General features: G+C 38.9%; 1 protein-coding gene across 4 annotated transcripts; it reads left to right on the top strand.

The window, feature by feature from the left end:
* Positions 1-363: 363 nt before the first annotated feature.
* Positions 364-10,919, top strand: LOC137191497 (potassium-transporting ATPase alpha chain 1). 4 transcript variants are annotated; one of them, XM_067601620.1, is made up of 26 exons: positions 811-1,131; positions 1,410-1,447; positions 1,538-1,652; positions 2,757-2,858; positions 3,288-3,347; positions 3,643-3,846; positions 3,997-4,110; positions 4,370-4,504; positions 4,758-4,875; positions 5,001-5,269; positions 5,384-5,462; positions 5,602-5,721; positions 5,880-5,989; positions 6,142-6,276; positions 6,463-6,655; positions 6,827-7,002; positions 7,177-7,313; positions 7,536-7,686; positions 7,975-8,143; positions 8,496-8,650; positions 8,829-8,952; positions 9,218-9,363; positions 9,514-9,647; positions 10,091-10,192; positions 10,397-10,488; positions 10,603-10,919. In XM_067601620.1, the coding sequence occupies exons 3-26, from the start codon at positions 1,641-1,643 to the stop codon at positions 10,629-10,631; spliced, it is 3,066 nt and encodes a 1,021-aa protein (XP_067457721.1). In that variant the 5' UTR covers positions 811-1,131; positions 1,410-1,447; positions 1,538-1,640; the 3' UTR covers positions 10,632-10,919. The 4 variants fall into 4 exon arrangements, with proteins under 4 accessions (XP_067457724.1, XP_067457721.1, XP_067457723.1 ...); XM_067601623.1 differs by lacking the exons at positions 811-1,131; positions 1,410-1,447 and adding an exon at positions 364-760; XM_067601622.1 differs by lacking the exon at positions 1,410-1,447 and having other exon boundaries at positions 811-928.
* Positions 10,920-11,628: the final 709 nt, after the last annotated feature.

Here is an 11,628-nt window from a genome sequence, read left to right as displayed (position 1 = left end):
ATGGGAGCAGAATGAAGTCGGACAAATTAAACAAATTCTTTCACACTTACCTAATTAGTCATTATGTTGTGTTAATTAGTGAGTTAAAATAATAAAATAGTAAAACAAACAATCATACTGTTCTGCGAGACTTTAATTTCCTTCACCTGTTTTTCTCCTCAGTCTTCCGACTCTAATCAACTCCCTCTGCAGAGCTGAAGACTGCGCTTTTTTACTCTAGTCAGTAGTTCTCAATCACATTCTACAGTCTTAATAGCTTTCTGTCTTATGATGTACAGGTGTTAATTAGATCAACCTTGCATATAAGCAACAGAGTTGAGAACCGGGGCTCATAAACTCCTCATGAGTTTATTCTAGATATTTCTACATAAGTTTCTACAGAACTGAATGCATGGAGTTAGATCATGGGTCAGATTATCTTGTTTGTAGATTTTGGATGGACTTCTTTTGTGCTGACAGAAATTATTATAGCAGTAACAGATGAATTCTGTTTTTAGGGGGTTATGGTGGTAGAAACATGTGGAGACAGCATGACAAATGAGGTGCAGACACCTGCAGAGAGGAGTTTATAATCAAATGTGGTAGCAGTGTGGGGTACAAGCTGTAGAAGGGGCTGCAGTATTAGAATAAACACACAGCAAGTCACTGCGTCACTTAACCTGCAGGTGGAGGGGGTAAACAACCTCAGTGGACATGCTGACACCATTAACCTGCATCTGTGGAGGCTACAGCGCTGCTGATGAGCTGGGATTGGCATCAGGTGTGATAACTGATTAACTCCAGCTGCAGGCAATTTTCTCCCTGATGTCTTCTCCTTGTGTATTTGGCTTTGTGGTGCTGCAGGGCATCACTGGCTGTCTGGCCTGGTGGCACAGCTGTCAAGCTGTGGATTGGTCATGCTGATTAAGTGCTTCCTGTTTATTTTCCTGTGGGTGCATTTGACCAACTGGACATAGTTATAGAGATGGCTGGTTTTCCCTGGATTAGTAAAACCACCGTTTCTCAGTTGATGCATACTTTAGCAAGGCAACCATTCTCAGTTTAACCTCCAGAATGACTCGATTGTCGATGGAAAACTCAAGCAGTAGTGCATTTGGTGTAAACCGATGCAGAGCAATGTCAGACAGACTGGTAGGAGTGACATTGGTCTGTTTTAACCTTCATTGTTCCTGTGCTCTTTACGCCAATCAGTTTAATCAGAAAAAGAAACGTGCTGATGGTAGATAAGAGATACCAAAGACACACTTGCCTACGCATAGCTTATGATAGGAGTGTGTTTGTATGAATGTGTGTGACCTGGCTAGGGGTGACATTGTTGCTACTTCAGGTACAATTTTACGCAGGGCAGCGTATTAAAGTGCGTATTTAAACATACTGTGTGTGTGTGTGTGTGTGTGTCCATCCAAAAGTGTTAATGCGCATGTGCAAATGAAAAGGGGAGTTTCAGGTATAAAAGGCTTTTCCAGAAAATTTATTCTGTTTCTAACCATTGTGTCTGTGTGTGAGAGAGAGGGAGAATAACAGGGTGTGTGTTTAGGACTGGAAAGTAACTGAAGGCCAAAATTCCGGGGGTGAAGAAGGATCGAGTGGTCTGGACCTCCATCGATTTAGGAGAGCAGTCCCCTGTCACACCAGCAACCATGAGTAACAAGGTAGGACACCCAGCAGATTAGCTGGTGGCCATGCAGTTTAATTATCACTGGTTGTGGGAGAAGGTAGACAAATCTTTTGTGAAGTAAAAAAAAGTGTTTCTTTTTGCTGCAGCATGTTAGAGGTTTGAACAGATAAGAGTTATCTTAAGTTAAGTTATATTAAACAGTAGTAATTGCTGCAAGTTGCAGTCTCCAGACACACTAAATGAAAAAGGTTCAGCAATATTTATTTTTCCCAGTCAGAGTAAAGAAACAGAGTAGAAGGTTTTAATATTGTTTTCTGATCCAATCCTGTATCAAAACCTTTTTATTCTTATTTTAGCATGAAAGCACTGTCTGGATGATGAGTATGAAATGTTTAAGCTCTACTGGGACTCAAGAAATATCTATGAACTTTAAACCTTCTATAATTAGCACAGCATGAGACCTTCGAATTGCTTTAGGTAGCTCAGTTTAATTTTACAACCTAAGACTGGGCCTTACTTTACTGTCACTTTAATTTACCTAATTAATTTATTTTCTCTAGCTCATCTTACCTTTACAGAGACTACTGTCTGTTAGATTTATTTGTGTAAAGTTTGTTTTTCTCATAAAAGTTGTTATAATTTCAGTCAGCCACTAAAGGTAATTCCATTAATGTCAGTGAATCACTTAATCAATCCAGCCAATCATTTAATTGAACAATATTTGATGAGCTGCTGTTAATAAATGTAGTTGTATACAATTTCAGCCACTTACTTTATTTTTAAGATACCAGAGTTTCACTCTATAATGTATTGACAATACATGTATAATGTCACACAAAATAAGGTTGTTATCTCCACAAACCAGAAGTGTTTATGTAGATGAGTTCTCAAATATTTTAATTTCATGAGCTGTTGGCGTGATCATTCATACATAATACATAATGCAAACAGTACATATGTCAAGATTTAAAACTACAAATCTACAAGCATTTTTAAAAAGTACATTTTATTTTACTTTAATATCTATATTGTCGCAAATATTTATAATTATGACAAATAAAAGCTACAGGACAGAGATTTCCCTGCATGCATATATGCATTCATATAAATATTTTTCCTATTATTTTCCTGAGTTTAGGACACTTATAACATGTTCGAGATGGATGGACAGGACAAGAAGAAGAAGAAAAAGGCGAAGAAGACCGAAAAACTGGAGGGCATGAAGAAAGAAATGGACATAGTAAGTAAAGACAGAATTAACTGATGAAAATTAGTAGAGTAGGAAGAGAAAATTGTATTGAGTGGTGAGACGAGTATTATGTCATGTTAATTCATTGCACAGTATTTAGTTGTATGTGCTGGCTATCTATGTTTAGATTTCATCAACTAACTTTTTTTTTTTTTTTTTTATTGCTGTAACATGACAACCTATTATTTACAGCTGATAGAATAGAGTTGCCAAGTGGTGTGAATATGTTATGTACGGTGAGGAAAAGTAAGAAGGAAGGCTTGTATTCCATCCTCGAATATATATTTTTTTCATATACTCCTGAGCAAATGGCCATGAATGAGGGGGTTGTTTGATAAAACAACTATGAATAAATCACCTTGATTCACCCAGATTTGCCCTTTTAAAAATGTGCTGAATCAGTGATGTCTCCTCCTGCAGGACGACCATGAAATTACAATTGAAGAACTGGAATTGAGATACACCACCAATGTTACCAAGGTATGACTTTTCTTCTGTAATTACTAATGACAGTGTCCCATTATTCTTCTTAAATGTTTGTTTTAATTCACATCTTTTTTCTACCCATACTGTATGTATCACCCCCATTTTTCTCCTCTGCCTGGGTCCATTGGATTTCAAATCAATGGTGTTCCATAGTTAGTTTTAATATTATTATTATTATTATTATTATTATTAATAATAATAATAATAATAATAATAATAATAATAATAATAATAATAATAATATTCAAACAGTACGTTTTTCATCTGGTTTTCTGTTCTCCATCCACAGGGTTTGACCACCACCTTTGCCCGTCAGGTCTTTGAGAGAGACGGTCCTAATGAACTGAAGCCTCCTAAAGGAACTCCAGAGTATGTGAAGTTTGCCCGGCAGTTGGCTGGAGGACTGCAGTGTCTGATGTGGGTCGCAGCTTGCATCTGCTTCATCGCCTTTGGAATTGAACTCTCAAGAGGGAACCTCACCAGCTTTGATGATGTGAGTTATATTTCCATTGACAGTATTACTGCTCTAGTGCACCATGGAAAATGATTAGAAAATGTTGAACAGAGAAACGGGAGGAGAGCAATGAAAACCAGTCATTACTAGCTATCTGTTCTGATGGTAATATCTTCTCTCTCACTCCAGCTGTACTTGGCCATCACCCTAATTGCTGTCGTCGTGGTAACTGGGTGCTTTGGTTACTACCAAGAGTTCAAGAGTACCAACATCATTGCCAGCTTTAAGAATTTGGTGCCACAGGTAAGCTACACAAGATGAAAAGAGTGCAACTCAATGTCAACACACAGTTAGAATTTAAGAATAATGGCTTTCTCTCTATTTTTCATCTTCTCAGTATCCATTTATACATGCCCACCTGCAGTCATGACATTTCTTTTAGTCTCTTTCCTTTATTTGCTCCCTTACCGACCCTCTCGTTTCCCTCTTTCATTTGGCATCTTTCCTCATGAGTTAATCCCTTCACTTTTGCTAATCTAACTTTTCTAACCTTCAAAAATAGCAAGCCCTAGTGATCCGTGATGGCCAGAAGAACCAGATCAATGCCTACGAGTTGGTTGTGGGGGATTTGGTGGAAATCAAAGGAGGAGACAGAGTCCCTGCTGACATTCGCATCATTACTGCTCAGGGCTGCAAGGTAGAACACACACATATATACTGTACATCCATACTGTACATAAGGAAGAAAGTTAGGGCACCTGCTAAAACCTTCTCACCCTCTATTATTGTGTCCAAATATGTAAAACTAATTCAAGCAGACAACAAAATAATTAATAATTTTATCATGTTTAAGGGACAAACGGAACCCAATCCATTATCACACACATTCCCTTTCAATCACATTTTATCATGTGGACATATAATCAATGTTTCAATGTATTTTGTGCCAGGTGGACAACTCATCTTTAACAGGGGAATCTGAACCGCAGACCAGGAGTCCAGAGTTTACCCATGAGAATCCACTGGAGACCAGAAACATTGCTTTCTTCTCTACCACCTGTCTGGAAGGTACAGTAGATCATGCAGTACTTACTCTACTCTTGTCAGTTTTTACTTGTATTTATTTTTTATTTTGGGATAAGGTCAAGTAGAGCTCAAGTTTTAACTAAATACTCCCTTCCTATCCTCTTCAGGTGTAGCTACAGGTGTGATCATTAGCACAGGTGATCGTACCATCATCGGTCGGATTGCCAGCTTGGCCAGCGGTGTTGGCAACGAGAAGACACCCATTGCCATCGAAATTGAACATTTTGTGGATATCATCGCTGGTCTTGCCATCTTTTTTGGGTTTACCTTCTTTGTGGTCGCCATGTTCATCGGCTATGCCTTCCTGGAGGCGATGATCTTCTTCATGGCCATTGTGGTGGCGTATGTGCCAGAGGGACTGCTTGCTACAGTTACTGTGAGTTACTGCAACAACTTTGAATTTCTATCTGTATAACATGTTTATGGTATCTGGTTTGCATAAGTCTGCACTGTACTGTCATTCTGTAACAACATGTGTTTCTCTGAACAGGTATGTCTGTCTCTAACTGCTAAACGACTGGCCAGAAAGAACTGTGTTGTGAAGAACTTGGAAGCTGTGGAGACACTAGGTTAGTATACCAGATATGAGTAGCTTTGTTGGCACAGTCTTTTTTTGTTTTATTTCTGGGTTTTTTTTCTGTTTTTTTTTCTATTATAGCATGCATATGAATATAATGTATATGTAACCTTTAATCCGTGTGTGTTAAGGCTCCACTTCAGTGATCTGCTCTGATAAGACGGGCACCCTGACCCAGAACAGGATGACTGTAGCTCATCTCTGGTTTGACAACCACATCCATGCTGCTGATACCACTGAAGATCAGTCAGGTAAACAGATTAAAGTTAATCATTAAGTATATACTGTAGATGTTAGCTATAATAAGCTAGCTTGTGGTTTGGTATTAAAACTAAGTGATTTTAAAAGGTCGGATAATGTTTTACATCTGGGTAATTCTCTGTTAATCCTGTGACTGTGTGGTGTCCAGGTCAGAGTTTTGACCAGTCATCAGAGACATGGCGTTCCCTGGCGAGAATTGCTACCCTGTGTAACAGAGCTACATTCAGACCTGATCAGGAAGGAGTGCCTATCCCTAAGGTACAAATTCACTGTTGCAATGTATTACAACATTCTGCGTCTGTCTTAATTATCCTGCACTGTAACTCTTTGATGTCTTCAAATGCTCAAACATAAACTAACTCCTGCTACATTCTGTTACTCTTGTGTGTCTTATTGTGTCACACACACAGAGGCTTGTGGTTGGAGACGCATCAGAGACTGCACTGCTGAAGTTCACAGAGCTCACCGTGGGGAACATTATGGACTACCGTAATCGCTTCAAAAAAGTAGTGGAAGTGCCCTTCAACTCCACTAACAAGTTCCAGGTCAGAGCAGGAAGCCTTGTTATACCCTTATGATCAGTTGTTTCATTGTATACAAGCAGAAGAGTGGGCACATTATTACTTTTTTATATTCTATCATTAGCGGGATGTGACCATGTGGAGTGTTCTACTTTGACTTTAATGTCCAACTTTATTCAGCCTCTTATCAACTATCCTTCTTCCCTCCAGCTGTCTATCCATGAACTGGAGGATCCCCTGGACCTTCGCTACCTGTTGGTGATGAAGGGAGCACCAGAACGTATTTTGGAGCGCTGCTCTACCATTTTGTTAAAAGGCCAGGAGCTGCCTCTTGATGAGCAGGGGAAAGAAGCTTTCCAGACAGCCTACATGGACCTGGGAGGACTGGGAGAAAGAGTTCTGGGTTAGAGAACACTTATGTTTTTTTTGGTTTTTTTTTAAACATACTGTAAGAAAAAGCGATCTGAGTATTGTGTGACAGCCTTCTTTAATTATTGGTGCATAGTGATATCCATTGTGACACACAATATATTGCCTCTTGTGTGTTTTTTAACCATCCTCTCCCCCCTTTCAGGTTTCTGCCATCTCTATCTGAATGAGAAAGAGTTTCCTCGTGGCTACCGGTTTGAGAGCGATGACATGAATTTCCCCACGTCAGGACTGTGCTTTGCTGGCCTCATTTCAATGATTGATCCTCCAAGAGCCACTGTACCTGACGCAGTGATGAAATGTCGTACTGCTGGTATCAGGGTGTGTCCACATTTTTCACACATGCGGCTAGTTTGGACTGGTTTTGAACTCTGAAAAATATAAGCAGTTACTTTAGTCATGCAGAATTTTAAAAGAGGCTGCATTTGCATTTGGTGGCTTAGTGTCTTTTTGTATTCTGTCTAATAATTTGTTTTTTGTATCTTGAAACTTCAGGTTGTCATGGTGACCGGAGACCATCCAATTACAGCACGGGCGATAGCAGCTAATGTTGGTATCATCTCAGAAGGCAGTGAAACGGTGGAAGATATTGCCCAGAGGAAACGCATACCTGTCGAACAAGTCAACAAGAGGTACTGCTGTCCACGCTTTGACTAATGCTCATCTCTGTTTCAGAAACTGGCCGTCCATCCATTCCAGTTCAATCTAATGTTTATTTCTTACTGTATAACTACAGCTTAGTTACAACATTCTGAGAGACTGACTTGCCTGTTTTTTTTCTGTATGCATGCATATTTCTGTCTATTCATTGCATGTACTGTAACTCTGTCTATCACTGTCTTGTCTGTGTGCAGGGAAGCCCGTGCCTGTGTGATCAGTGGTGGTCAGCTGAAAGACATGAGCAGTGAGGAGTTAGATGATGCACTGAAGAACCATCCCGAGATGGTGTTTGCAAGAACGTCCCCTCAGCAGAAACTGATCATTGTGGAGAGTTGTCAACGTCTGGTACAGTTAATACACACACAAACACACCTTTACTACCTGTGCCCTCTTAACCCTTCAACTAATGATTGAATTCAGTTGATAATTTTAAAAGTCATGTGCATCTGAAGCAAGTTTCCTACACATATAATTTAAAAGTATCAATATAAACACTGTAAATCTAATATCTTATTTCAACGTGGTCCCCTGAGAGGATGGAGTATGAAGAGGCAGCAGGGGAGGAGATATATGCATGTGATCAAACTACATTTTCAGGCTTCTGAGAGATGTTCTCATCTTTCATCCCCCCAGGGCTCCATTGTAGCTGTAACAGGTGACGGCGTGAATGACTCTCCGGCTCTTAAAAAGGCTGACATCGGCGTCGCCATGGGGATTGCTGGGTCAGATGCTGCCAAGAACGCCGCAGACATGATTCTGCTGGATGACAACTTTGCGTCTATTGTCACTGGAGTGGAGCAGGGTGAGATTTAAAGAAGGGAACAATATGCCACATGGATAGTATGATGATGTCAAAGTAAATTAGCTGGATTATTACAGTTATCATTAATGAATTTGAAGTAAAACAATAAATAGAATGTTTATTTGTTTTTTTTTTGTTTTTTTTTATCTTGGTGGTTATTATACTATATACACATGAAAGTGAAAAGAGTCTGTTATTTCCAGTTTGGGACCATGTTGGAAATAAGAGTTTTCACTTTAACATGTTATCCTTTAGGATTTTTTGTTTTTTTTCCCCCCGTGTCTGCAATCCATAAAATCAATCAATCAGTATGAAGTCATTTGTTTGTACATGTATCCCTGTGTGTCTGTAGGTCGTCTTATCTTTGACAATCTGAAGAAGTCTATTGCCTACACTCTGACCAAGAACATTCCTGAGCTGACTCCATATCTGATCTACATCACTGTCAGCGTGCCTCTTCCTCTGGGCTGCATCACCATCCTCTTCATCGAGCTGGCCACAGACATTGTGAGTAATTAAGTCATTAGTACCAGTTCAGCAAGAAAATCAATGGTCACTACATTCTCTATTTATTATAATTATAGGTGGTGATTATGTCTAATATTTGTCTGCATTTCACAGTGACACGTACCATTATTAATATTGTAGGCAGTATATATTGTTTACTTCTGTCTCTCCCCTGTAGTTCCCCTCTGTGTCTCTGGCTTATGAGAAAGCAGAGAGTGACATCATGCACCTGAAGCCAAGAAACCCTCGTCGTGATCGTCTGGTAAATGAAGCACTGGCTGTCTACTCGTACTTCCAGATAGGTGAGACTTTGTGTGTGTGTGTGTTGGTCAACAAAGCATGTATACTTATAATATCTATATATCTATCTGAAGTAATATATTATTTACTTCATGTGGACACAAAATAGACGAATCTAAAAGTTACCTGAACATATCTCTAGTTCAGTACTTAACCAGACAGATTTCTTCCTTCAATGCCTCTTCCGAAAAAGAGCTAGAGTGATATACCACTTCATTATAAAAGACCCTTTTGATCTGTGTTTCATTTCTCCTTTCTGTGTTTTAGGAGCCATCCAGTCCTTTGCAGGTTTTACAGATTATTTCACAGCCATGGCACAGGAAGGCTGGTTTCCACTCTTGTGTGTTGGCCTGCGTTCTCAGTGGGAGGATGTTAAACTTCAAGACTTGCAGGACAGCTACGGACAAGAATGGGTTAGTATGGACTTTAGATCCCTTCCTTTGGACCCTTTTGTCTCTTTTGGGTCTCCTCCTACAGAAAGTGGTTGGGTCAAGGGCATATTTGTATTTTTGCGAGTATAGAAACCAAATAACTCCTCCCTTATGTTGTCTCCTCTACAACAGACCTTCACTCAGAGGTTGTACCAGGAGTACACCTGCTACACTGTGTTTTTTGTCAGTATAGAGATCTGTCAGATCTCAGATGTGCTGATCAGGAAGACTCGACGTCTCTCTGTGTTCCAGCAAGGCTTCTTCAGGTTGGTAAAGACCCATCCCTGATGATCACTAGGCTTATAGCATTAACATTTACAGGCCTAATACTGTTCCTGTATCAGGGTTTCACTAACACCTACTTTCAACATTTTAAATAGCCCAAGTTAGCTACTTTTGCAGTGTTAAATATTTTAAGTGGTTCTTTAGCAAGTGAAACGAGATACAAACTGCGTACAGCTCCTTTTTAATGAGCAGGTCACAAAGGTATCAGGGAACCAAACCATTAACTGCTTTAAACACCTTAGACATATTTTTTGATCTATGAATGTTGAATAAATTGAGTCTCAAAAAATTGCAATTTTGTTATTTCATGCATTAATTTGCAAATAGAGGAGTACAGTATTTTGTTTTTGTAAATCTATTTTATATTGAAACATTTAAATCTGAACTTACCTGCTTCTAACTCTAAGAGTGTTTATCTGTGCAGGAACCGTGTCCTAGTTACGGCCATAGTCTTCCAGCTTTGCTTGGGTAATCTGCTTTGTTACTGCCCTGGGATGCCCAATATGTTCAATTTCATGCCTATCAGGTAAAAACCCCACACAATTTCATTCAGATGGTCATCATCTGAAAACAAAGCTCAGGATGGAAAATGTGAAATTTTAATTAAAACATCATAAATGTAGAAATTACTTCTCTACTACAATCATATTTATGGTCCATATTCTATTTTTTTTAAATGCCAAACAAGCTGTGGCCTGTGGTCTCATGTCACATGTTGTTTTCTCTCCAGGGTCCAGTGGTGGTTTGTTCCTCTTCCTTATGGTATTCTAATCTTTGTCTATGATGAGATCAGGAAGTTAGGAGTCAGAAGACATCCAGGAAGTAAGAAAAGATTCCTTATGCTTCCTTCTAACCATTTAACATCCATTCATCAATAATCATCATCATCTCTTAATCTATCCAGTATTCATTAATCAATGGCCCGTTCTCTCTCAGGTTGGTGGGATCAGGAGTTGTACTACTGAGCGGAGAAACTCTTCTATCCATCCACATGCATGCACAGAATGCTGCAGACCTGGAGGATCTTACTTGATTCAACATTCATCTATTTTACTTTGTGATCTATGTATTTATATCTTAACCTGTCTTTTAATATGAACAAAATAATATTCAAGAGTCTGGTAAAATCCTTTTTAACGAAGAAACAATCATTTCTGAAAGTCATCAGTGAATAATTCATGCAGACTTGTTGTGTTCCAGCTCTTTGGTTGTGGCTGCACTGTATTTGTACTAATAAAGACTTTAAGACTGTTGATGACCACAAATCAATAACAAGTAGCTAGTTTTCTGTATTCTCTATTACTGAAGGTTTTATCTCAACTCAACATGAGTTTACAGTTCACTTTCTTTACCAAAAAACACACTTGTAATCCTTGAATTCACATATGCCATTGTATTTAAATGTTGCACTTCATGTGATTTGCTCTGGACAAGAGTTTATCTCTGTTGTCCAGTTTAAGTGCAGAATTTCTTCCCTGTTAAAGAAGAGCCTGGTTCCTCACATAATCTGCAGTGTGTGCAAAAAGAGCAAATTTCAAAGAGGATTTTGATTGTATTCTTTAAACAGTTAATCAGTGCATTATATTTGTCTACAATTTGATTAACTGATATTGATATGATACAAAATATGTAAATGTTGATCTAAATGGATTCAGTCAAAAATAATTACACCTAGTCAAGTCACTGCTTCAAAGAATTACACCTAAATGCAAAACTCTTGCAAAAACTTGTTTCAAGTGAAGACAACACAATATGCGAGAATGGAAGGCTGAAAAGGAACAGAAATGCCATAGCATGAGCAGACAGTAGTGTCTGACATCTTAATTCAATATTTTCTTTGAAGAACCCAACTTTTCATGTAAGTTTAATCAAGGTTTCAGCAGTGCCCTGGGTTCATCGCTTTTGAACAGGTAAAAAACAGACTGAAGCACTCAGAGAGCAAGCTGGTGCAGGACTGCACCA

This window comes from Thunnus thynnus, chromosome 10 (genome assembly GCF_963924715.1).
Source record: "Thunnus thynnus chromosome 10, fThuThy2.1, whole genome shotgun sequence".
In the NCBI taxonomy this organism is placed as follows: domain Eukaryota; kingdom Metazoa; phylum Chordata; class Actinopteri; order Scombriformes; family Scombridae; genus Thunnus; species Thunnus thynnus.
The sequence above is the reverse complement of the archived record's forward strand: the minus strand, read 5'-3'. Positions and strand labels throughout refer to the sequence as shown.

What these genes read in the sequence shown, in the direction of transcription:
- LOC137191497 (XM_067601623.1), top strand. An exon ending in GACTGCTTGCTACAGTTACT is followed by an intron (nt 5,270 to 5,383) that starts GTGAGTTACTGC and finishes TTCTCTGAACAG; the next exon opens with GTATGTCTGTCTCTAACTGC. An exon ending in TCGAGCTGGCCACAGACATT is followed by an intron (nt 8,651 to 8,828) that starts GTGAGTAATTAA and finishes TCTCCCCTGTAG; the next exon opens with TTCCCCTCTGTGTCTCTGGC.